The sequence below is a fragment of the Eumetopias jubatus genome, unplaced genomic scaffold (assembly GCF_037043125.1).
Source record: "Eumetopias jubatus isolate StellerSeaLion01/CBP00866 unplaced genomic scaffold, mEumJub1_p1.0 scaffold_4, whole genome shotgun sequence".
Classification (NCBI taxonomy): Eukaryota; Metazoa; Chordata; class Mammalia; order Carnivora; family Otariidae; genus Eumetopias; species Eumetopias jubatus.
In genome coordinates, this window is record NW_028274810.1 from 97,770,279 (window position 1) to 97,794,132 (window position 23,854).

At 55.6% G+C, this 23,854-nt stretch overlaps 1 protein-coding gene across 1 annotated transcript in view; it reads left to right on the plus strand.

Annotated features, from left to right (window-relative positions):
* Positions 1-924: 924 nt before the first annotated feature.
* Positions 925-23,854, plus strand: part of DHRS3 (dehydrogenase/reductase 3) — a 38,191-nt gene continuing 15,261 nt past the window's right edge. The window contains exon 1 of the mRNA XM_028108624.2: positions 925-1,675. Within this exon, the coding sequence (XP_027964425.1) occupies positions 1,481-1,675 (195 nt within the window). The 5' untranslated portion in view covers positions 925-1,480. The remainder of the gene's footprint in view (positions 1,676-23,854) is intronic.

The following is a 23,854-nucleotide window of genomic DNA, read 5'->3' on the forward strand; positions in this document are numbered from 1 at the left end:
CCTGCTCCCCAGTTGCCGCCCCCCCTCCCCCAGGCCCCGAAACAAGAAGGACCCGGGCAGACTAAGAAAGTGCACTCTAAGTGAAGACAGAAGGCGTCCGGGCAAAGGGCGGGAGTGGTTTCCTGGTCCTACCTGGAGGCAGGGGGTGACCAAATAGCCTGAAATAACCCCGGGTCGACCTGGTTGGATCAAAGCGTGCGCGAGCTCCCCCGGGCCTGCCCCGAGCGCAGGACCCGCCACCTGGCCGGCGGGCGCCCCAGCTCGGGGAGACCGCGGCCCGGGCTAGGAGGACTGTCTCGGGGAGGGAGCCGGTTCGCAGGAGTCGGTTCCAGCGTGTTCGAGTTACTGCTGCGAGCCCTCAGGGACACCGCGGGCAAGTCCCGGCTTGCAGAGAGGGGAGCCAGCCGGGGAGAGCGCGAGTCGGAGCGAGCCCGTGTGCGCGCCCGCGCGCGCGCCCCGCACTGCGCAGGGGGAGGGGAGGCCGCGGCAACCACTCAGAGGAACGGTAGTGAAGCCTCCGAACAACTTTAACTGTCAATCAGACTTAATGGGGTATTAAAAAAAATGGGGAGGGGGGAGGAAAGGGCAGCCCTCTCGCTCCGCGCGGCTGCTGCCCCAGGAGCGAATGAATAAGGCGGCGCTGACGAGGGCGTCCGATCCACACGCGCTCCGCACCCGGGCCCTCTCCAAGTTGGAAAGGACAAAAAGAAGGCAATAAATGCTAACAAGGGAGAGAAAGGGAGCCGGATCGAGCGGCAACTCCCGGCCTCTGCTGGGAGAGGGAGGGCGAGAGCCGGAGAGAGCGAGCGCGCGCGAGGGCGAGCCATGCACGTAAAGAAACTGACACCCGGACCCCCCACTTCTCCTGCACGTTGCTGGCAATCAGATCGCGTTTAAGCAATTTCCTGAGCCCAAGAATAGCAATGAGTCGGGAGACTTTCGCGGGCTGAAATTGGGAGCTCCAAGCACTCTCCCCCCACCACTTTTTTTTTTTTTTCCTGGAGAAGGGGTGGGGGGGCGCTACAATTTGGAAACGGCATTTTTTTTTTTTTTTTTAAATCTTGCACTTTGAAACCGCGGGACTGTAGCAGGGTGCGCGCGTGTGGTTGGTGCCTTTTTTTCCCCCCTGCCTAAACTCCTCTGTCAGCCTGTAAACATTACCTGAGAATTCCCCAGCCGAAACGACTGCTGGGGCAAGAAACTTCTTGTTAGAACTTTCCACCTCCGGCTTCCCCTCCAGCCCTCTTACTGTCCCAACCTTCTCAGACGCTTTTTCTCCTCCCGAGGAGGATTTATCTTTTTTTTTTTTCCTCACCCGGTGTTTTGCATTTGGGAAGAGGTGATTTCAAGAGTGGCCAGGTGGGACGCCTCCCCCCTTAATTCGGTTTATTTATTATTGTTTGGGGTGTTTTCTTTTTTAATTCCTGTTTTGCTCGGTCCGGGGAGTTTCGCCCCCCTGCCCGGCTCCGCGGCGCGTAGGATGGTGTGGAAACGGCTGGGCGCGTTGGTGGTGTTCCCTCTGCAGATGATCTATCTGGTGGCCAAAGCAGCCGTCGGACTGGTGCTGCCCGCCAAGCTGCGGGACCTGTCGCGGGAGAACGTCCTCATCACGGGAGGCGGGAGAGGCATCGGGCGCCAGCTCGCTCGCGAGTTCGCAGAACGCGGCGCCAGAAAGGTACCGGGCACTGCGACTCCAGGGGGTGGGGGCTGAAGGTGAGGGGGACGCCCACCTGCTGCCGCAGCCGGAACCCGCGCCCGGCAGAGTCGCCGGCCACCCTACTTCTCGGCGCCACCCGCGAGTGCTGAGCTAGTCAGTTTCACCTTGTAAATTTCCCGGGCACCAGGCTGTCTTTTTTGGCAGGTCGGGAGCTGGTCTGCTCCTTTGGGGTCGGTGGTTGTCTGGCCGCTCACCCCCACCCCGAAACCGAGGAGACCCACCCATTTCCCACATTCCTCCCTCCCAAAGGAAGGTGTTGTGTTTTTTCCCCCTTTGCCTTCCCCCCATTGCCACCACCCTGGTGAGTGCAGGGTGTGTGCGCTCCTGGGTAGAGCTGGGAGCCGCCTGCTAGCTGGCTTCGTATTTTCCTTGGCAACCCGCTTCCCAGCCCCAACCTGGGCGGCTGCAGCTCTGGAGGCACGAAGAGAGGGGATACTTGGTTTGGGTTTGAGAGAGGGGGGAGCGGTCTTGGATGTCTAGCCCGCGGGACAAGCTCTCCCACGCACAGGTGTTTGGAAATCTAGAAAGAGGGTGTGACAGGGGTAACCAGCAGCTGATAAAGAGTCCTTGTTCTCACCTTCAACCCTGCCCCCTCCCCCCAGATACAGCCCCAGAGGGGATCCCTCCCCATTAAATGAGGTGGCACTGTGGGGAGGGCCCTCCTTCCCCAGGGCTGCCTTTAGCTTTTTGGTGGTTACAGCATCTCTTCCTCTGGTTTTCCCAGACCTGGTGCCTGAGAGTGGGGAGGGTGAGCCGGCTGTCACCCAACTCTGACCCAAGCCAGGCTGACTCACCCGGTGACTAGAGCAAAGGAGAGAAAGATTGGAGGCTGGCAGGCTGGCCCTGTGAGGAGGAAGAGCAAAAACAGGGAATTAGTTTGAAACTTGTTGGGGGGTGGGAGGGGGGTGAAAGGGCCAGCAAAGCCAGCTGATCTGACATGGAGCCACATACCTAGGGGATTAAGTAAATATGTACTGTAGGATAGCAAACCTGCCTGTAATTCCAGGTTGCTTTTGTTTTGTTAAATACTGCCCTGAGATTTACAATTCCTCCGGGGTGGCTCAGACTGGGACTGAACTTTGGAGCCTGAACTATCAGCCAAAGCCGATGGCAGATTAACTCTTCCCCTGCCGGGCCAGTGTGGGGGAGGGGAGGACCGTGGTGGCCTTGCTAGCTGGAGTCTGCTTGTCCCTGGGTCCTGCTTCTCCTTGGGTGGTTTGGACAGCTGCTTGACCTTGCAGTTGGAAGGGTAGTTCGGAAGTGTTTTTAACCCTTGGACACACTGAAAAAGGAGAAGTAAGAGTTGTTCTCAGCAGTTTCATTTCCTTGGGGTGATGCCCCGTTGGAGGGTTCCCAAAGCCCTTTGTGGAGGGGGGTCAGGAGGTGTCCTTGTAGGGGTATGTGAGGTTTGGGACAGTCGCGTGTCATTGTCATTCCTTAGCTGTCTGCATCCCGCAGAAACTTTCTTCCGACTCTTCCAGCTGGCCCAAGTCCTGGTCTCTTTTACTGCTTTTGTAACTGGCTGCAGTAGGCTTACGAAGAACTCTTTTAGTCAATCTGGAAAACTTGACTGACTATAAACAATCCTAAATTAAAGAAGTATATGGCATTGGCGGCGGCGAGGGCTGGGGGCGGGCGGGGGGGGTGGCCGTTAGTAAAAGAGTGCCAAGTGGCACCCTGCAAGTTCATGGACTGGGAGCTGTGTCCCACCTGACTTGGAATGGACATTGTCTTCCAGGGAATAAACTCAGGGCCAATGAGAAATATGTCTTAAATTGATATCGGGTCACCAGAAATGGGATCCATGGGGGCCTGTGAAACTTCCAGTACCATCCATGCTGGGTTTAGTCATCAGCCCTCAGGATGAACTAGAGTGCTCCCTATAACTCATAACTGTCTGACCAATTACTAAAGCTACTTTTTAATGAGCCCTCCACTTGCTGCCATGGTGGGGAATTTGGAATCTGCCTGAGTCCATCTGGGGCTAGTGGGAGAGGGCCCTGGGACAATCCCAAGCCGGGAGTGTTTGGGGGCCCGTTGGGCATGGGGACAGAGGGCCCTTCGTTGTGGAGTGGGGAGTTGGAGGCTGCATCTGAGAGCCCTACCAACCTGGATTTGGGTGGGATTGGATCTGGAGGGGGAAGGCCCCCAAAAGGGAAAGAAGGAAGGAAGACCAGAGCCTCTGCCAACAGATTGGCGTATCCAGAAGAGAAGAGAGCGACAACCCAGTTTCCCATAATGACCTTTGGCAATATTTGTGGGTGGGAGTGCGCCTGAGGCTGCAAAGGTGACCCAAAGGAGGGTTTTTCTTAAACGGACACAAAGGCCCCGGGAGTTGGAAAGTGCCTCACCTGGAGACATCTGTCCTTACCCACAACATACGGAGGTTAACCGAGGCAGGGCCAGCCATGGTTAGGATCTCCAAGGGGAAGGTTGCTGCTGGGTTATTCCCACTACGCTCTTTTTTTTTTTTTTTTTTAATTTTCTGTGCTCCCCTGGAATTCCTCCCACAAAAGCATTCACAGAGCTTGGGCCCATCCCTCTTCCCCTCAAGGCTCCTGGCTAGCTGCTAGTCAGCTGGCACAGCCTCCAAAGCCTTTGACTTTGACTGGGTTTTAGCAGGGGCCCCTGGGAGGAGGAGAAGTGGACTATGGTATTCCAAGTGGCTTTTACAGCTTTTGCTCCCGTATGAGGCAAGGGGCTAGACTAAAGTCCTGGGCTGTGATTGCAGGCCCGTGGAGGCAGGGGCAACAGATGAGGGCCGAGTCCAGACATGAGGGAAGGGTGCCCCCGGGACTCAGGGACGCCTTCACTTCCGGGAGGAAGTGTGAGAGCTGCCTGAGCGTTGCATCTGCTTGGCTGTTACTGAGTTTACAGCATGTGGGTCGAGAGCCTTGTTCCTAAAGCAGCTAGCCAGGAACTAGCCCTTTATGGAGATTTGTGAGGGCTATTCTCCTGTCGCGTCTGTTCGGCAAGTCTCACCTCCTTCCCATTCCTGCCGGTGGGGCAGGCCCAGGCCCATCGATGCCACAGTGACCGGCTAGTTCACCGAACCTGCTTGAGGTGTCTGTCAGGTGTTTGGCACAGCTCTAGGCGTGGAGGGGGTGGGGGGGCTGAGTGGGTACAACAAAGATGAATAAAGACCCAGAGACATGGCTGGGTGCTCGGAGTCAAGGCACAAATGCTAGTAGGTATTCGTTCCTCCTGGCTGCGTAGCAAATTACCACCAACTTGATGACTTAGAGCAGGAATTTGCTCCGAGTGACAGAAGCCAGAAGTCTGAAATCCAGGTGTTATCAGGGGCCCGCTCCCTTTAAGGACTCGACGGGAGACTCCTTCCTCGCTGCTTCCAGTTTGTAGCTCCTGGTGTCCCTCGGCCTGTGGGCGGCACCTCTCCAGTCTCTGCCTCCTCAGGGGCCTTAACCTCCGTCTCTGTCCAACTCTATGCTCTGTCGTCGCCTTATCAGGATGGCAGTCAATGGGGAATGAAGCCTCAGCCAGTAATGAGGCTTTCACTAATTACAACTCCAAAAACCCTATTTCCAAATGAGGTCACATTCAGAGCTTCTAAATGGGCATGAAGTGCTCATTGGTGGGGCGGTGGGGGGACACTACGTAGCGGGAGCCCAGTAGAGCTGTTAATCCATAACAAAGGCTCACAGAAGGCTTCCTGAAGGAGGTGGCATTGGAGTCAAGAGTTCCAAGTAGAAGGGATGTGAAAAGATCACTCCAGGTGCGAGAAACCACCTGATCAAAGACTACGTACCCCACTGGAATTCGGGAAAGGAGGCAGAAGGCAAAGAAGGACAGTATTGTACTGTGGGAGAGGGAGCTGGGGAGGTAAGCAGGAGGTTGGTATCTCGGACCCTGAGTCAGGCCAGTACAGATGAGAACAGGAAAAAGGAGGAAGAGGAGTCCAGACAGGGATTCTTGTGGGACCCAGAGCCACCAGGACGAAACAGCTTATTAAACAGTGATGTGTGAAGGTCACAAAAAAGGGGGTGCTATGGGAGACAGCAACGGCCCATTTCCCCCGCCCTCACCCTGAGTGCAGACTTGGCTGGAAATTCCTGGGAAGAGGACCAGGCTCCCGTTTGATGTGGCTTGGAGCAAGAAGGTAGACCACCTGTCCTACCTGTGGCATCTAGGGAAAGTCTTTCAGCCTGGAGCGTCAGGTCCTTGGGTTTCAAACAATGGGCCTTGCACTTTGGGCCATGTTATGAATGGACAGACACCTCCCTCCCACTGCCCCGCCCACTTCCCGTGGGGAGCCGGGCGCAGAACTGTGGAGCTATCCCAGCTGTGGCCTGCTGTCCCTGGGCTGGGAGGCAGAGACTGGGTTCTAGACCCAGCTCTGCTACAACCCTACAGAAGTAACTACCTTCTCTGGGCAGCCGCTGAGAAGCACATCTATAAAACGAGAGAGAACACAATGACCCCTAAGATCCTGGCATGCCTTAAAGGTGTCATATCACGGATCAGCCATCCCAGGAAAGCAACACGTTGCCAAGCTCCCCGAGCTGGGAGGAAGAGACCTCTTCAGAACACATTTGTCCTCCCCGCTGCTGATCTCAGCCTCTCTTGCTACTCCTCAGATCCCATTGACCGAAAAAGCAGCAGCTTGGTGTTGGGAAACGTGCCTGCAGTGGGTAGGAGGCTCACGCCCACTGCTCAACTCTCTCAACAGCCTCCAGCCAGCTGTCAGGCATGGGTTTATTTCAACTCTTATAGAAGATATTGTCAACCCATAGCTTTCAGGAGATCAAGGGGCCCAAATTCCCCAGCTAGCATATCAAGGAGAACTTCCAGCTTTTTTCCTCAAGTCACCCAATTGTCTTTTAGGGCTTTAGAACATGCTCACTAGATCTGGTGATACTGAACTGAGTTGACAAGTTCATGTTCGGTCTACAGCCCGTCCGCGAATCCTCGCTTACACTCCAGGCTCTCCTGAGCTTCAAGCTTCTCAGAGCCTCTGTCTCTGATCCCTGCCCAGAGCCCTCTGATCTCTCTATCCTTATGGTTACTTTCCCTGCGCCATTTCCGGCTTGTTATTTGTCAAGGTCATCACTGAGAAACGACCTCAGCCAGATTTAGGAGAAGGTAGCCCTTGGCCTTCTTTTTCTACCCGGGAAAGCTCTCTGGTTGTCCCAGTCAACTGCAGCTTGTCCTGGAAGGACCTTGTCCCGGAAGGACCTTGTCCCAACCTGCCACCACCATCAAAATCCCACAGAGTTCTGGGCATCGGCACAGGAACGATTCCAGACCCAACATATTCTCCTTTATCCTTGTGCAAAAGCATGACACGAGGCTTGCCTTGTTGTTGTCTTCAAAAGACACAATCTAAAAATACATCCAGTATATAAGATATTTGAAAGGAAACATTTGAAACCTATTATTCAGATGAACCATGAAGGTCAGGAAACGTTAAAGCCCAATGAAAAGGAAAGAATGGAATCTGTTTAGACGTTAGCATTCTCAGATGGACGCGTGTCCACGGCGGGACCAGTGCAGGAGGGATTTGAGCTCCAAAAATCCAAGTACCCTGGATTGGCAAAAAGAGAGCGCCAAATACCAGAACGGGCTCACCGATGAGTGGTGGGTGGCAACTCATTCATTCATTCATCCATTCACTCGTTCATTCACTCAACAAACGGCCCTGGGGATGCAGTAACGAGCAGACAAAAATCCCCAGCCATGTAAACAGTGAACAGTTTAGGGAGGGGGACAGACAGATAATAAACAAGAGACACAAAATAGAGAGCACATTAGGTCGTATTAAGTGCTACTGGAAAACCCAAGGAGGCAAAGCAGACCAAGAGAACCTAGTGGGGAAGGCAGGAGTGGCAGCATTCCAGGCAGGCCAAGGGTGGGGGTGGTGCAGGGCAGCGGGTGGGGAGCAGGGCGGGGCATGTGGGAATCAATCTCTCCAACTGGCTTTGGCTCTGAAGCGGAGTGAAGCTGGGGGCAGCTGGAGGGTTTTGAGCAGAGAAGTCCACCAGGTCGTGATCTGTTCTTGCCGATGCCTCCGGCAAAGAATACTAAGCAGCTTGAGGGGGACCTGGCTCTGGGTAATTGTGACACGGTCAGATGGGTCCATCCATTCAGCGAGCTAGGCCATGCAGCTACCGCAGGCAAGCAAATAAACGAGGTTCCCTCCCACTGGCACTTACGGTCTGTGACGACTGTTTCTAGGTTGCCAGCCCCTGATGCTTTGGAAAGATGAACCAACTCCAGCAAGATCACTTTAATGGTAATAAAATTTAACTCCCCCCACCCTCCCCCCAAAAATAAAATAAAAGCAAATGTATTGGTGCCCAGAGTGAAGGAGACACTTTTCTGTTCCACTTGGTCGAAGGACTTCTGGAGCACTGTGGTCAGTATTGGTCAACACTTTGAGAGGGTCCTTGAGCCTCTGGAGGGTGTCCAGGAAGCGGGCTCAGGATGACAAGGACTAGAAGCCATGGCTTAGGTTGGATGGCAAACCCATGGGTGTTTAGTTGACAACTTCAGCGACCTGGTCCAGGTGGGATGGCGGGCCACGCCAGGCAGTGGGGAGAGCTTGGGGATGGGGACTGGGCTTCGGCCCCAGGAATGCCTGCCTGCCCTCTGGAGCCTTCTGCAACCCAGCGGGCTGCTCTTTAAGTGAGTATGCCGTGGATTCCTGCAACAGGGGGGTTAGGTTCTGGGTAACCAACCACCTGGGTCCCTTCCACCCTTTAGGGTCCGTGCATCCTTGTTAGCAGGGTGACCTCAGTGAGGACAGTGACCCAGGCAGGGGCCAGAGGAGAAGTTACCAGCATCCATCAACCAAGGCTTAAAAGAGGACAGCCCTTCTCCTCATGACTTCCCCAATGGCCTTCAGAGGTTCTGTCGTGCCTTCCAAAACCTGGGGTTTCTCAGGGTGTTGGAGAGAGGACGGGAGGGTGCAGGGCAGGCCCCCGTTCACATCCTTCACGCCGACCTTGAGTCATGACTCGGACCCTGCAACACCCTAACTGGATGCTGAGGGCCTCGTTGGGCTTCCTGGTGGTCCCGGTGACTGCCATCTGCAGCTGGGTGACTATTGTACTAAGGTGACAGGTACTGTACCCCCACGTGACTGTGACACCGTATGTGACAGTGGTACTGTCCCCCGTGTCACTGTGATAGTCTTCATGACAGTTCAGTGCTTTTTCACACCCCCTGTCTTGCCCGTGCCCGGAGTCAGGTGTGATCAGCCACCCATTTGTCAGATTCGGGTTAAGTGAGTGGCCCCGGATGCTTGACCAAAGGCAGGCTTTGAATTATGCCTAGCTTGGAAATGAGGTCCTTTGCCATGAGGACAGATCATCTTAGCCTGGCCCCGCCTGCCCCAGTCAGGGTTACTGGGGGGGGGGGGGGTGGAGAGACAAGGTGTTCAATAATGGGGCCCAGTACACAGAGGGTTCTGGACAGAGGATTGATAAGCTGGACCGGAGTCAACAGGATGGGCTGGGGATGGAGTGAGTTCATGTCCCCTTTACAAAAATAGTTTTTCAAGCACCAAGTAACAGTATTTGCGTACAATGAATAGGATGCTTGCCAAAGGGTTAAGGTAGTCAGTGGTTATCAGGGTTTGCTTTATTTTTTTTTTTTTAAGGTTTTATTTATTTATTTGACAGAGTGAGACACAGCGAGAGAGAGAACCCAGGCAGGGGGAGCGGGAGAGGGAGAAGCAGGCTTCCCGCGGAGCAGGGAGCCCGATGCGGGGCTCGATCCCAGGACCCTGAGATCGTGACCTGAGCCGAAGGCAGACGCTTTCACTACTGAGCCACCCAGGCGCCCCTCAGGGTTTGCTTTAAACAACCAACTGATAAGCAGGAAAACAACACAGTTGTACTTCATTGGATAACCAGGGTAACACCTCAAATATGCAAGGAGCTAGATTTGCAGGAAGAGTGAGTGCTAGCAACTTCCAGTTAATCCTGAGGCTACCCAGCTGGATCCTCCCAAGTGACCCACAGTTTTGATAGTACAGAGAAGGAAGCAATCACTGTATTAGGGGAAATCTTAGAAGACTTCTTGAAGGAAGTGACAACTGAGGGAGTTGTAGTAAGTCTTAATCTTTTATCTTTCTGTTTGTAGAACCCTTTGAGGACCTAAAGAAAGTATAAACCCCATGCTAAGACACGATATACATTTTTTAAACTTCTATGGGGTCCTTGGATGCCCCTGATGCCTATCCCAGCCACAGGTTAAGAAGTTTGGCACTAGATCTAATCACAATCCATCTAAGTCCCTCAGGCTTGGATTCCTGTGGAGGACTAGCGCTCAGAACACAGGCAGGGGCCCCTCTGGGGTCCTGTGACCCAGAAGCCAGAGCCAAGCCCAGGTGGACAACACAGATTTGTGGCCTGGTGGTGCTTAATGCCAACAAGAATCACCCGAAACGGGCCACCCGGCCCAAGCCTTTCTGACTCGATTGACCATCCCCTGCTTTGGGGAACGCAATGTTGAATTCCCTTTTCAGTGGCCTTTCAGGGAAGCGGCTAGAAAAGCATTCTGATCGTGAACGATATGATCACTTTGTCCACATCTGAAACATGCTCCTGGGGAGGTGTTTACAGGTCAGGGTCTCCTATCTGTATGCCTCATTCTACAGGCCTTTGGCCCATCTGGACCCCAGCAGCCCCCAAGGCAGACCCCAATACCATTTGAGGTTCTAGGACCCCGTTTTCAGACTGGGTTCCAGAGCATCTGAGGGGTTCCAAGAAGGTGGAACCACACGGGAGGTGGAGAAAATAGGGTTCAGAGGGGCCCCCCACCCCCATTTAACTAGATCAGCTTCACTTCTGTTTAATACTTTTGAATTCCCATAAAATTCTTGTGTGCATTTTGAAAGAATGCCATTACTTTAAAGAAAAAACACAGCTTAAAAATAGCTGTTCCAGGAAATGCTCAGGACACCCCCCTCTCCCCAGTTGATCCTCACTTGGGTGTGTCGCATGTCATCTTAATTGGTCCTCAATCTTTGGATCTTTTTTTTAAAGATTTTATTTATTTATCTGTCAGAGAGCACAAACAGGGGGAGCGGCAGGCAGAGGGAGAAGCTGGCTCTCCGCTGAGCAAGGGGCCCGATGTGGGACTCAATCCTAGGACCCTGGGATCATGACTTGAACCGAAGACAGATGCTTAACCGACTGAGCTACCCAGGCGCCCCCTGAATCTCTGACTCTTTACTCCAAGGTGAGGAAGCTTATGCACTGACAGGTCCTCATCTGAGCCAGTTCCTTTGCCCTACAGGAGAGAGACCCCCACCATTCCCTCCCCAGGCGCCTGGAACCCCGGACCCTGCTCAGCCCTCAGCCAGGGCCCGTCCACCACCACTAGGGCATCTGTGAGCTAGAAACCCTAATTTCTCAACCAGGATTGAGACGGCCTCCCAAATTCAGCATCCACCCTGAAGGCACGTGATTTGGCCACCCTAGCGCCAGGGCCCAGAACTGATCCATGGGCCGTGTCCCAGCCATGTCCCAGCTGCTATGGCGTTTTGAGAGGCAGAGGCCAGCCCACTGGCCGCAGCACTCATGCATAAATTTAATCCCATAAATGCCACTCACGTACTATTTAATCCCATAAATACCTAGGGGGCCTCCCAGCAAACTGCTGTGTGACCTCCAACAAAGGGTTTGTTTGTCTCTGGGCTTCAGTTCCCCCATCTGAAAAATGAGGGTGTGATGATTCAGTGAAGTAACAGGTGTAACCCTCCTAGTCCATCATTTGCACAGAATGGGAACGGGGAGTCAGGGACCGGGGGCAGTGAGGCGGGGGGGGGGGTACAGTGGACACTCCCTAACCGTGGCTGTCTACCTTTTGCTCATGGGACCATGTCCTCGGCTGGGCACGGGGGGCAAAAGGCAAAGAACTTGCTGGTCAGATCTGTTCTGGTTCTGAGATTCCCCGGGAGGGTGGGGATTCCACCCAAGCCACAGAAACCCTCAGCGATTTTAGATCTTGACCCTTTCTAGAGATGGTGGGAGGGAATCTCTCTTCCCACAGGGAGGGCTCAAAGCCTGGTGTTTTCCCTCCTACCTGAGGCCTCCAGTCCTGTTGAGATGGCTGGTAACGACCATCCCTTTTCTCATGAGCGGGGGCTGGTCCAGTGCAGGCCCTTCCGTGGCTGAAGAATAGAGGCTGCCAAGGGCTGGGCCTCTGCTCTGCTCCCGGCTGCCCGCTCCCCTGCAAACCACCCCGCTTCCCCTCCGTGGGTATATTAGTCATCTTCGACTCTGCCTCCAAGTAACTCAGTTGGTCAGGGGTGGGCGGTGGTGAGGCCAAAGGCGCAGGTTACCATGGCAACTCTGTGGCTGCTTGTGGCCAGGTGTGTTCTCCGAAAGACTGTAAGACCCTCCGGGAGCAGGGGGGCAGGTCTTCTTTCTCACCAGGTGCCCTCAGCAGCCCTGGCACACTATCAGACACAAGGCAGGCACTTAATAAATGTCGGTTGCCTGAGCAACGGCATGACCCACCCATCCTACTAGTGAGAGCCTGTGTTTACTGAGGACCTGCTGGGCCCAGGGGCCATTCTGAGCACTGCAGATGTAATAAAGTCATTAACTCCCCACAGTGAGGGGCAGCCTTGGTACTGCTACCATCCTCTCCCTCCTGGGCAGGACTCTGGGGGTCAGTCACCTGAGATCACACAGCTAGCAAGCGACCAAGCAGGATTTTAAACCCAGGGTGTCCTCTGGAACCAGGGAGTTTTGGTGTCTCTTCATTAATCATTCTGTGGAGCAGAACAGGTCTGTGGACAGCCCCTAGCAGACTCTGTGCTGGGTGCCTTTGGCAGCCAGGGTGTCTAAATGAATCAAACCACCATAATTGGAGGAGCTTTCCTGATGGTGGGGCTGGAGGTATCCTTCAGGTTGGTTTGTTGGCTCTTGTGACCAAAATGTCTGTGGGTCGGTCTACTTCCGGGCATGGATTTAGGGGCCCAAACAGTGGTGTCAGGATTTGGGCTCTCTTTGGCCAGGCCTCCTCTGCCACGGGGCTGCTCACGTCTGCCCCTTGCTGCCTTAAATACCGCCCCCCTCAGCTCCCAGTGCAGGGGATAGACCCGTATCTTCTGCTCCAGCAATTCCAGAAGGGGACTTGAGTCTCCCTGGCTGTGACGGGGTTGAGCCTGAAGCAGTCACTAGTGATGGGTCACAGGCCTGTCTCTGAGTCAGGGGTGGACCGGCCCTAGCCAAGTCACAGTGTTTGAGAGTGGGGAAGTGAGCTTCTGTTGGGGCAGTAGGAGTGCTGTTACCAGGAGCAAGCGCCTTGGGAGCAGATGTCCAGCACTGCTTGTGGAAGGACCAATCCAGTCCTTCTCAAGTGGAAACTTCCAGGAGATCCAGGCCCACCTGGTAGCCAGTCCTCCCAGGTCTGGTCCTGCAGGCCTTATCAGGTCATTTACTGACACTCAGGGGCTAAAAGGACAAAATGGTTCTTTCAGGGTTGAGCCGAAACCTCCTTGCCCTCAGGGAGTTTGTAGTTCACAAAGAGGCAAAATGAGAAGCCAGTCAAGGTAGCCTAGCACGTGGTCATCAGACTCTTTGTGACCTTCTGTAGAAGCTTTAAGGACACTATGATAGGAAAGGAAAGGAAGCCCCTTTACTGGGTCACTGTTCATAGTAGTGTTTCCCTGGGTGTGAGGAGCCACTTCTCCCTCCTTTCTGGCTACGGGCAGGTGAGCCGAAGGGAGCCCATGCTGGGCCCTTCCAGGGCGGGAAGAAGAGTCTCTAGAGTCCGAGAGACTCGAACTCCCAGGACCAGGGTCCTTTGAGGGCCCAGCCAGCCAGCCAAGCCGGCTCCGACCCTCGCAGGCAGGTCAGCGTGGGGAGCTGGGGCCGGCGTGACCACAAAGGGCAGCGCGACCTTCCTGCAGGCAGTCCTGCCAGGCACGCCCACGTGACATCAGGCCGCCCTTGGCTCCCACACCCCGTGTCCTCACTTCTCCCTTGGCACAGAGGGGGTCCCACCTTACCTCTCCAGGCCACTTCCCTGTGAACACAGAGCAGAGTGGGTGGGGGGTCCTCCAGGCCCGCTAGGAGCAGAGTGGGCTGGGACCCCAAGTGCCCTCAGGGGCCCCCGCCCCCTTGGCTGGCGGATCCGGTGTCCTGTTTGGGGGGCTATCTCTTGAGCCTTTGTGTTGGGAGGGGGGTGTGTGCGTGTCTGCCCGCACGCACGTGCACCCGTGCCTGTTGAGCGTGCGCACCCACATCCATTTGTTGTTCTTACTCAAGCGGCCAGTATAAAATGGTTGTTCAGATTCTAAGCCCGGAAACCAGTGAACCAAAGGTCATACGTTGGCTCTTCCACTTACGTTGCTGAGGGACCCTGGGCAAGCTTCTAGACCTGTCTGAACCTCAGTTTTCTCATCTGTAAAATGAGGACTCAGGGAGATAATGTATAGAAAGTCCTGAGCACAAAATGAGCGCTCAGGACGCGCTGGCCACGGTGGTAAGGCTGTCAGTCCTGTTTACTGGTCACTCCCACCCGTCCTGTGCTCTCTCTACAAAAGCATTTCCTTTTGACGGGTTTATTTTATTTTATTCTTAAAAATTTATTTATTTATTCGAGCGAGCGAGCGAGAGCCCGCATGACCGGGGGCCTGAGTGGGGGGGACAGAAGGGGAGGGAGACTCCCCGCTTGGCATGGAGCCCAATGTGGGCCTCGATCCCACAGTCTCATGACCCTGAGATCAAGACCTGAACCGGACACGTAAACGACTGAGCCACCCAGGTGCCCCTGTGACAGGTGTGTTTTAAGTAATGCTGACAGGTGAGCTGGGGCGGGGCCGCTGTGCCACTGGGGGCCCACAGCCTGGGGCAGACAGACGGAGTTTCAGTCCCAGCCTCTCTGGCCGGTGGCCTTGGCCAAGCCCCTCCACCGCCCCGTAGGAGCTTCCTGTGGGTGCTCTAACACTCTGCCGCACCCTCGGTGACTTGAGACAGCACGCATTTATGCTCTTCCAGCGCTGCAGGTCAGAAATCCGACACGGGTCTCACTGGGCTGACGTCGAGGGGCCCTGGTTGCCTTCCTTCTGGAGGCTCTGGGGGGAAATCCATATCCTTGCCCTTTCAGCTTCCAGAGGCACCTGTGTCCCTTGGCTCATGGCCCCTTCCTCCGTCTTCAAAGCCAGCAGCTTCCATGCTCGCATCTTCCCTTTATTCCCCTCTTCTGTCTCCCTTGTCCAGGTTTCAGGCCCCTTGTGATTTACGGGGCGCGCCTGGATAATCCGGGATAATCTTTCTATTTTAAAGTGAGTTGATTAGCAAATTTAATTCCATCTGCAACCCTAACCCTCCTTTCCCACGGCAAGTAACACATTCACAACTTCTGGGGATCAGGACCCGTGTCCCGGGCAAGCTTTCTCATCCGCAAAGTGACAGTGCTAATCCCAACCTCCCTCCCTGGGCCTTTGGTAGGATTCCAGGAGATGGTCCAACATGCTGGGCAGGGGCTCAGAAAATGCCGGTTGCCCCTGCCCAGAGCACCTGCTGAATACAAAGCTCTGTTCCAAGTGCCCCACCCCCCCACCCCCGGAGTCACCAGGGAGGGAAGATGTCACAGTTCCCGCCACAGAGTGGCCGGCTTTGTGACTAGGGCAGTCTGTGGCCTAAGGTTTGCCCTTGGAGAGCAAAACAGAAACAGGGGACTTTTACTGACCCTGCGCTGGGTGGGCAACTGCTCCACGGGAGAGAATACTCTGGGTCAACCCGGAAGGCTTCCTACTGGGAGTAGATTTGACAGGAGGGAAGGACATATATAGGGGGCTTTCCCAGGTCACAGGGACCCGGTGGGCATTACAAAGAAAAAACACAGTTCTGGGTCCCAGCCTCAGTCTAGCTAAGGAAATGGACCAGTGGCCTGGGCTTTCCAACCAATGTCTGACTTTGCCGTCTGTGCAGTTCTTCCTACACACGAAGTGACTTACAGGGATGATCCAGTTTGCTCCTCAGAGTAACCCTATGAGGTAGGAACTATTCCTGTCCCCATTTTTAAAAAATGAGAAAACTCAGGCTCAGAGAGGCTAAGTACTCACCTCACGTCACACAGCACCCATAGTCATGGGATTGGAAGCCAGGTGGTCTGGCTTCTGGGGAAGGAGGTCTGGCGGTGGCCAGGCCGGGCGTCTCAGGGGAGGCACTGAGGAGGATGAGGTGGGGACCACAGAAAGCAAACACCCCAGGCAAAGGGGAAGAGCGTGGCCTGGCTGGAAGGGAAGTGTGAGGAGGGTGGTGGGAGGTGGGCAGGGCGACCCCTCATGGCACTTGGTGGCCACGGTGCGTGGTTGGGACTTGATGGGGAGAGCACTGGGGAGCCACAGAAGGGTTTCTACACAGTGCAGGACCGGACTGGGTTCCTGGAGGGTGAGGGGAGGCTGATTTTCTGGAAGAATTCTCCACTTTGTGCTGGGCTGGCGCCAAGGGGAAGCCCCTCCTGGCCCAGCTTCCTGTGCCGCGCGAGGCCCGGGCGGGTTTGCTCCCAGCATCCACGCCTGCGCAGGATGTGTCGGCCAGACCGATTCCCGCTGCAGTGTCCACTGCTTCCCTGAATCCCCCAGCCCTCCGGGCCCAGATCCCCAGCCTGATAGCACGACGCCAGCCCGCCAGCAGGGTCAACTCCGTGGCGTTTGACCTTCATCCAGCAGAGATTAAACCAATTCCTAATTAACAGCCTGTAGGATAGATAGTTACCTTGGCACAGCTTGCAAGTAATTTAAAGCTTGTCCTCAGGAGACCGGGCCATAAATCATGCTTAATTAGCCCGAGGTCTTCCTGGGACACACCAGCTGTGTGTTATTGGGCACACGAGCTCAGGGACCTTCGAATGTCTGGTTGGGATATAGGAAGGGGGTGCTGAAAGTGAAAAAAAACCTGCCTACTCCTTCCCCGGACAACAGCTGTATTCTCACCTCCACCAGCAGCTCCGACAAGTCTTTGCCAGGGTTGGTTTCCCAGCTTAGCCACTCCTGGCCAGGCCCTTGACATTTCCGGGACCTCAGTGCCCCATCTGTAAGATGGGCCAATAGCTCAGGTCCAAAGCGCCTTGAGGACTTGCTTAAATGTGTGGGTGAAATTAAGAGAGGAAAAAAAAAGGACTTTGGAGATTTTGGATTTGGGAACTGAGGCTGAGGGGTTGGGTGAGGGGTGACTTGGCACTGGGTACCCCTGGGTATTGCTATCGAGCACCCTCGGTGGAACGGCCCTGCCCGGCTTCCTGGGTGTGGCACCTGTGCGCATACTCAGGGCCCCATGCTCAGGAGGGTCCTGCACTTCTGAATGTCCCGCTGTTGCCGTCTTAAAATCCTCGATAATTTTTAAACTAGGGGTCCTGCGTTGATCTTTTGCATGGGGCCCCACAAATGATGTGGCCGGTCCTAGTGAGAGCCACGATTTCATTCATTCATTCACATGACCATACCAGGTGCTGGGAATTCATCCTGAGAGCCTACATTCTAGAATGTGTGTGTTGGGGGAGCAAAGAACTAACTGTTAAAATTTCAGACAATGACAAGATGCCGTCAAGACCATAAAACAGGGTGATGGGAGGGAGAGAGATTTAAATATTAACTTCGGTGACAGGGAAGCTGGTGTTAAGCTGTGCTTTGCTACGTTCCTGGGGTCCTTTTTAAAACATCTGTGGTCATTTATCTAGTTTCCCCCAACCCCCACAAGGAACTTGAATTTCTGGAGTCCAAGTAGGGGAGCCAGTGTGGGGGCTCCTTGGGCCCAGGGGACTGTTTACCCATATATCCCCACAGCTCCCACCACTCACAGTAAACCCAGAAGGCAAGTTTGGTAGGTGGGTGAGGAGAGGCCCTGCCTCAGTTTCTCTGGGAGTCTCCAAGTTCTGTGTCAGGCCCCTGCGTCTGAGGCTGCTAGCCAGCCCCTGCAGCCTGGTGAAGGTTTCTTGCACTTTTAACCTTCCCACCCCAGCACAGGGAGGCCAGTTTCGATTCTCCCCACTTCCCCAGAGGGAGATGGTGAAGCCCAGAGATGCCAAGTGACTCATCCAAAAGTCACACAGCAAATCCACTCCAGAACACAGTGCCGCCTGCGAGCCCCAGCCCGGCTGCCTTCCATTCCCAAGAGCCTGCGGTCCAGGGCTGTTCTGGGAGCTCCCTGGAATAAACCGGGGTCCCCTGCTCGCAGGAGGTGGGGAGTGGCTGGGGGGCAGCTATCGGACCGCCTGGCATCTGCTGACACCTGGAGGAAGGGCCTCTGCACCCCAGCACCTCTGCTTCCATGAAGAGGGATGAGCTTCCCAGAAAGCCGCGCACAAAGGCAGGCATTTCCCCAATCTGTTGGGCAGAGAGCCCAAAGCTGACCCCAGAGGCCCAGCCCTCGGTTTGGGAGGCCCCCTGGGGAGGCAGAGGATGGGGTCCCCAGTGGAGAGGCTGACCCCAGCTGGGTGGAAGCTGCCAGCCGCTCCCCCCCCCCCCCCCCCCCCCGCCGCCGCCCCGGGATGCTCGGGAGGAGGGAGGCTGCGCTCCAGCTGGGCCGGTGCCTGCCAGGGGGGCGGCGGAGGGTTCACGCTGCGGCCAGCAGACTGGCTGCGTGTTGCAATGTCTGGTGGCGTTTGCAGCATCCTGTCCGTGTGTGCAGCTGGGGTAAGCTCAGGCCGGCGCAGAGGAGCGTGTGTGGCGCGCAGGCCTCGCGGCCTGGAGCCTGCTGGCACCTTGCATCTCATTTACAGCGCCGGGTTCAGCCTCGGGCCAGCGGCGCCCCTGACGTCACCGCGTTTGTTTACCCCTCGGCCGCGGGGAGGAAGCGCAGGCGGTCCCTGTGGCTGGAGCGGCACCCCTTCCAACCCCCATCGGCGACCCGACCCCAATCCGGCCTCCTCCCTGCCTCCCCCCCCACCCCGCCCCATACGCGCACCCAACCCCTATCCCCCAACCCGACCCTCCTCCCCACCAAACCCTCTCCATCAGTACCTCCGATCTGCACCCCAACCTGGCCCTCCTCCCCAACTGCCCCCCACCCAGCCCCAACCGCACCCCCACCCCATCCCCAACCTGGCCCTCGCCAACTGCCCCCCACCCAGCACCATCCGCGCCCCCACCCCATCCCCAACCTGACCCGCCTCCCCACCTCCTCCGCCCCCCTATCCGTACGCCCCCAACCCGCACCCCAACCCCAGCTCCAAGCTGGCCCACCCCCTCACCCCGCCCCAACCGCGCCCCCACCCCTATCCCCAACCTGGCCCTCCTCCCCAACTCCCTACCCCCTCCCCATCCGTGCCCCACCCACCCACACCCCAACCCAGCCCAACCTGGTCCCCACACCCTACCCCAGCCACGCTCCGGACACCTTCCAGACGCCCCTCCTCATCTCCGGGAGGGACCATAGCCCTGCCCCACCCCCTCCACATCTACCTCCCACTCCTCTCCCCTACCCTTTCCCTTCCTTTTCCTTCTGCCAAATGGGATCCGGGCCCAATCCCCACCCAGGACTCCAGCCCAGCCCCGTCCCACCCCCTCCCGGGACCCCCGCGGGTCCCCACCCTCCGCCCGCCCCTGGGCCCACTTTCAGAGACTTCCTGGAGCCTCCTGCCAGACCCGCTGAGGTTTCGCCCGGCGGCTCCTCCTGCCACCCCCTCACCCCTTCATGTGAGCGCAGACTTGCCTCCCAGATCGCAGCCTGCTGCGGAGGCCCATTAGCTGGGCCGGGGGGGGGGGGGGGGCGGCGGCAGGGGTGTGGTGGCCGGCGCTTTGTTATTGGAACTGGTGTGTTTACCAGCGCCCTAGGTGGGTAGCTGGCCTGCTTGGCTGGCATCCAGGCACCCCCTTCCTGGGGAGGCTGCCCTTGCCACCTGGAACTGTTCCCTCGCTCACCGCCACCCCTCCCCCTCACTTTGCTTAAGCCGAGTGTTCTTGGAGTAGAAGGGACCTGGGGATCCGAGTCAGGATCTTTCTCTTCCTCCATACCTGGGACTTGCCAAAGCCAACCTTTCCTGGAGAGGGAGGCTCAGGGGCTCAGGGCATGACAACCGTTCTCCCATTTCCTCAGGCCAAACCCTTTGGGGGCCTCTTGGAACCCCTCTTCCTCTGGCAGCGCAGTCCTGCACCCCTCCTCTTCCATGGGCTCTACCCAGCTGCCCCAGGTGGGGTCCTCCAACTAGCTCATCCGTCACTTGCTTGCCCACTCCGCCCCGCTCCTCTGCTCTGGTTCCCACCCTCATTCCAAACCCCCCAGTCGGGCAGTCAGAACTGGTTCCAAAGTCCAAGTCAGAGGCTGTCAACTCTCTGGTCACAACCCTCTGAAGGGCTTCTGTTCTCACTGGGAATAGAATTCACAGCCCCCACACCCCTCCCAGCTACAGTCCCCAGCTTCATGTCTCCCACTCAGCTCTGCCCCTGGACCTCCCCCAACACCCTGAGCTCATTCCCACCCCAGGGCCTTTGCACTAGCTGTTCCCTCTGCCTGGAATATTTTTTCCCCAGATGTCTGCATCGTTCCCTCCTTCACTTCCCTCAGGTCTGCCCAGATGTTACCCTACCAGAGAGGGTTTCCGTGTCCCCTGCTTCCTAACCCATGATCATTCCATCCAGCCCCCCTACAAAGCTTCCTGTTCCTCCCATGCACTTTCGGTCACCTTTATACATGTTACATAGTCAGTTTGTTCCCAGGTTCATTGTCCCTGTCTTCCCCATACACACATGAAAACAAACGCCAGGAGAATGCGATGAATTTATGTCCTACTTCCAACACTGCCTGGCGCGTAGTCACCACTCAGTAATCCCCCTTGAACGTGTGAGTGCGTGAGTCAGGACAGGGAGCAGTGAAGAAGCTTGGCTTTGGGGTCTAGGTTGAAGCGTTGCTTTGAAACTTGTGGTTTTGCACCCTGCGTGAATTACTTGGTCTGGGCTTCATCCATGCACTGCACTTCTGGTCCCATCTCTCAGGCTGGTGCTACTGAAGATGGACACCGTGCTATAGAGTGGCCTGTAACCGCTGGCTCTCCTCCCCCCACCCCTTCCCAGTCCCTGCACCTCAAGGTTAGGTGGTGTTCTCTACCAGGAGGTCCGGAGGGAGGGACTGAGGCAAAGGTCATGGGGCTTCAGCTAACACCTCTGGCTCGAGTTTGCCCACCCCCAGGTTTTGCCAAGTGTGGTCTAAGGGTAGACAGAAGGAGGTGGAGCCCTTGGGCCAGGCTCATAGGCTGTGAATGTTGTGAAAAGGAGCATCAGCTCTTGAGTTTCTTGCTGGAAGGGAAAAGTTGTCTGCTCTTCTGTAGAGTCGGCCTTTGAGGTAGTTTCCCTGGAGGGTTTTCCCAGTGGTCCTGGAACCAGAAAGATTCACAAGAATCACACCCTGGGATGAGATGGGGACTCCCAATTGTCACATTTGGTTTCCGAATAGTTGCTGAAGACATGGCTCTTGGCAGGTGGGAAGTATGGGGTTGGGGGGGGCACCCTCTATCTTCAGGGACATAAGACTTCTGTCATGGAGGGTGATATGTGTCCCAGGGACTGGGAGAGATCTGGAAAGTAAAAAAGCAAGGACGTACACAAGGATGTTATGGCATCTTTATTCATAACTGCCAAAACTTGCCCCCAAGATGCCCTCCAGTAGGCGAATGGATAAATAAACCGAAACATTCAAACAATGAGATATTATTCAGCACTGAGAAGAACTGAGCTGTCAAGCCATGAAAAGACATGGAGGCACCCTAAATATATATTACTAAGTGAAAGAAGCCAATCTGAAAAGTCTCTATATACTGTGATTCCAACCATATGACATTTTGGAAAAGGCCAAACTACGGAGACCTTAAAAGGGTCAGTTGTTGCCAGGGGTTGGAAGGAGGGAAGGATGAACAGGTGGAGCACAGAGGCTTCTGAGGGCAGTTGAAACTGTTCTGTATGAGACTGCGGTGGTGGATAAGATGTCACTATACATTTGTCCAAACCCCCAGAATGTACACCACCAGCAGCGAGCCCTAGTGTCAACTATGGACCTTGGGTGATTGGGATGTGTCGGTGCGGGCTCACCGGCTGTAACAAGTCTACCACTCTGGGAGGGGATGTTGGTAATGGGGAGGCTGTGCAGGAGTGGGTGCAGGGGGTAAATCTCTGTATCTTTTGCTCAGTTTTGCTATGAACCTAAAACGGCTCTAAAAAAAAAAAAAAAATCCTCCAATGGCCGCATATTATCTATGGATCAGACGCATGTTCTTGGTCCTAGTGGCCAAGGGCACTGTGTAGTTGGACTCTACCTCCACCCGTCCGTGCTACCATCCTCTCCTGGGGGCTCCACTCCACCAGCCCCAAGGTGGCTTAGACACCCTTCCTTCCTTTCTCCAGGACCACGCTTCTGTGGCTGCTGCCTGGGAGGAGTCTCCTCTTTTCTCTGTGTGTGTCTCTTCTGTCTCTTCGAAGGACACCTGTCATTAGATTTTAGGGTCCACCCTAATCCAGGGTGATCTCATCTCAAGATCCTTAACTTAATTACATCTGCAAAGATGCTTTTTCCAAATGCATGGGTATCAGGGATCAGGAATTGGACGTATCTTCTTGGGGGACGCAAGTCAAGCTGTTACACACCCGCAGGGCAGCTGTGAGCACTCCATCTCAAGTGCCTGGAACGGGCACAGTCCCTCCCTCCTAGAGCTGTCAGAGGACTAGGTGAGAGCCTGCAGCGGGTGTCCCGCATGACGCTCATGGTTATCCCGGCCGTGCCCAAGGGCCAGTCCCAGGCGGCACGTTGGAGGGAGGAAGTCTCTGTCCAGGCTGTGGTCAGGGACTTGCAGGAGGAAGACAGTTGCTGCCTGATCTCATTTGAGGAGCTCCGTAACGGTCCTCTCCAACAGCGAGCCAGTGGGAGCCAGAACATTCTCGGCAGGCTGGAACAGGGAACGAAGGCAGCTCAAGCCTGTCCTGCCCGTCACTCGGGCAGCTCGGCAGTGCAGGGACGGGAAGGGGGAGCCAACTCTAGCCCAAGTGCCTGGCAAAGAGGCCCGGTGCTTTTGCCACCTCTGACCCGCTGGGGTCAGGCATCCGTGGTAGGACATGGGTAATGAACCTGAGGGCAGCGTATGGACAGGGATGTGTGGAGTGTGGAAACGGGGCTCCGGGAAGGGAAGGTGGAAAGGTTAGAAAGTCCAGAATGTCTCGAGGAGGTATCCCATCACTGTCGTTGATTTTGAAGTGTTGCCTTTGGAAGAAGGGCTGGTAGGCTGGCGGCGTGTGTGGGTGGACCAGCTGGTACTCCCAATGGGTGGGAGCTAGAGGCAGAAACTGGGGTTCATTCCTAGAGAAAAAGCTTCTGTCCTGGAGAAGAAAGAGCTAAGGATCCAGAGCGCTAGCATTCAAACTTTATTTTATTTTTAGCAACAGAATCTTTGTAGAAATAGCTGTTCTAGAAAACTAATAAAAGTGTCCCAACTGGGGCGCCTGGGTGGCTCAGTCGGTGAAGCGTCTGCCTCCGGCTCAGGTCATGATCTCAGGGTCCTGGGATCGAGCCCCGCATTGGGCACCCTGCTCAGCGGGGAGCCTGCTTCTCCCTCTTGCTCTGACCCTCTCCCCTGCTTGTGCTCTCCTTACTCTCTCTCTCAAATGAATAAATTAAAAAATCTTAAAAAAAAAAAGCGCCGCTGCTCTTGGGGCACCTGGGTGGTGCAGTCGGTTAAGCGCCCGCCGGACTCTTGGTTTCCGCTCAGGTTCTGATCTCAAGGTCGTGGGATACTGCCCTGTGTTAGGCTCCACACTCAGCAGGGAGTCTGCTTAAGACTCTTTCTCCCTCCCCCGCACCAGAATGAATGAATGAATGAATGGATGGATGGATGGATGGATGGATGGATGGATAAATAAATAAATAAATATTTTCTTTAAAAACCTGCCCCTGCTCTGGATGGCCAGTAGGATGGGGCTGGGACCCTGTCTACCAAGCCTCCCACCCCTCAACAGCCCTCGGGGCTCCTCACTAGATTCCCCAGGGTTCCCAGAGCACAGCATAAAAACCTCTCCTGGGAAACCTTCCTACAGGATGCCCTGCAGCCCACTCTGAGGTTGGACAGTATTGACGATGGTCTCCACCTTCGTGGGCCAGGGGTGTGGACAAAGGAGTGTCTTCTAAGTCAGCTGGAAGGATGGAAATGGAGGGGTCTCTAAGATCCTGTGGTTCT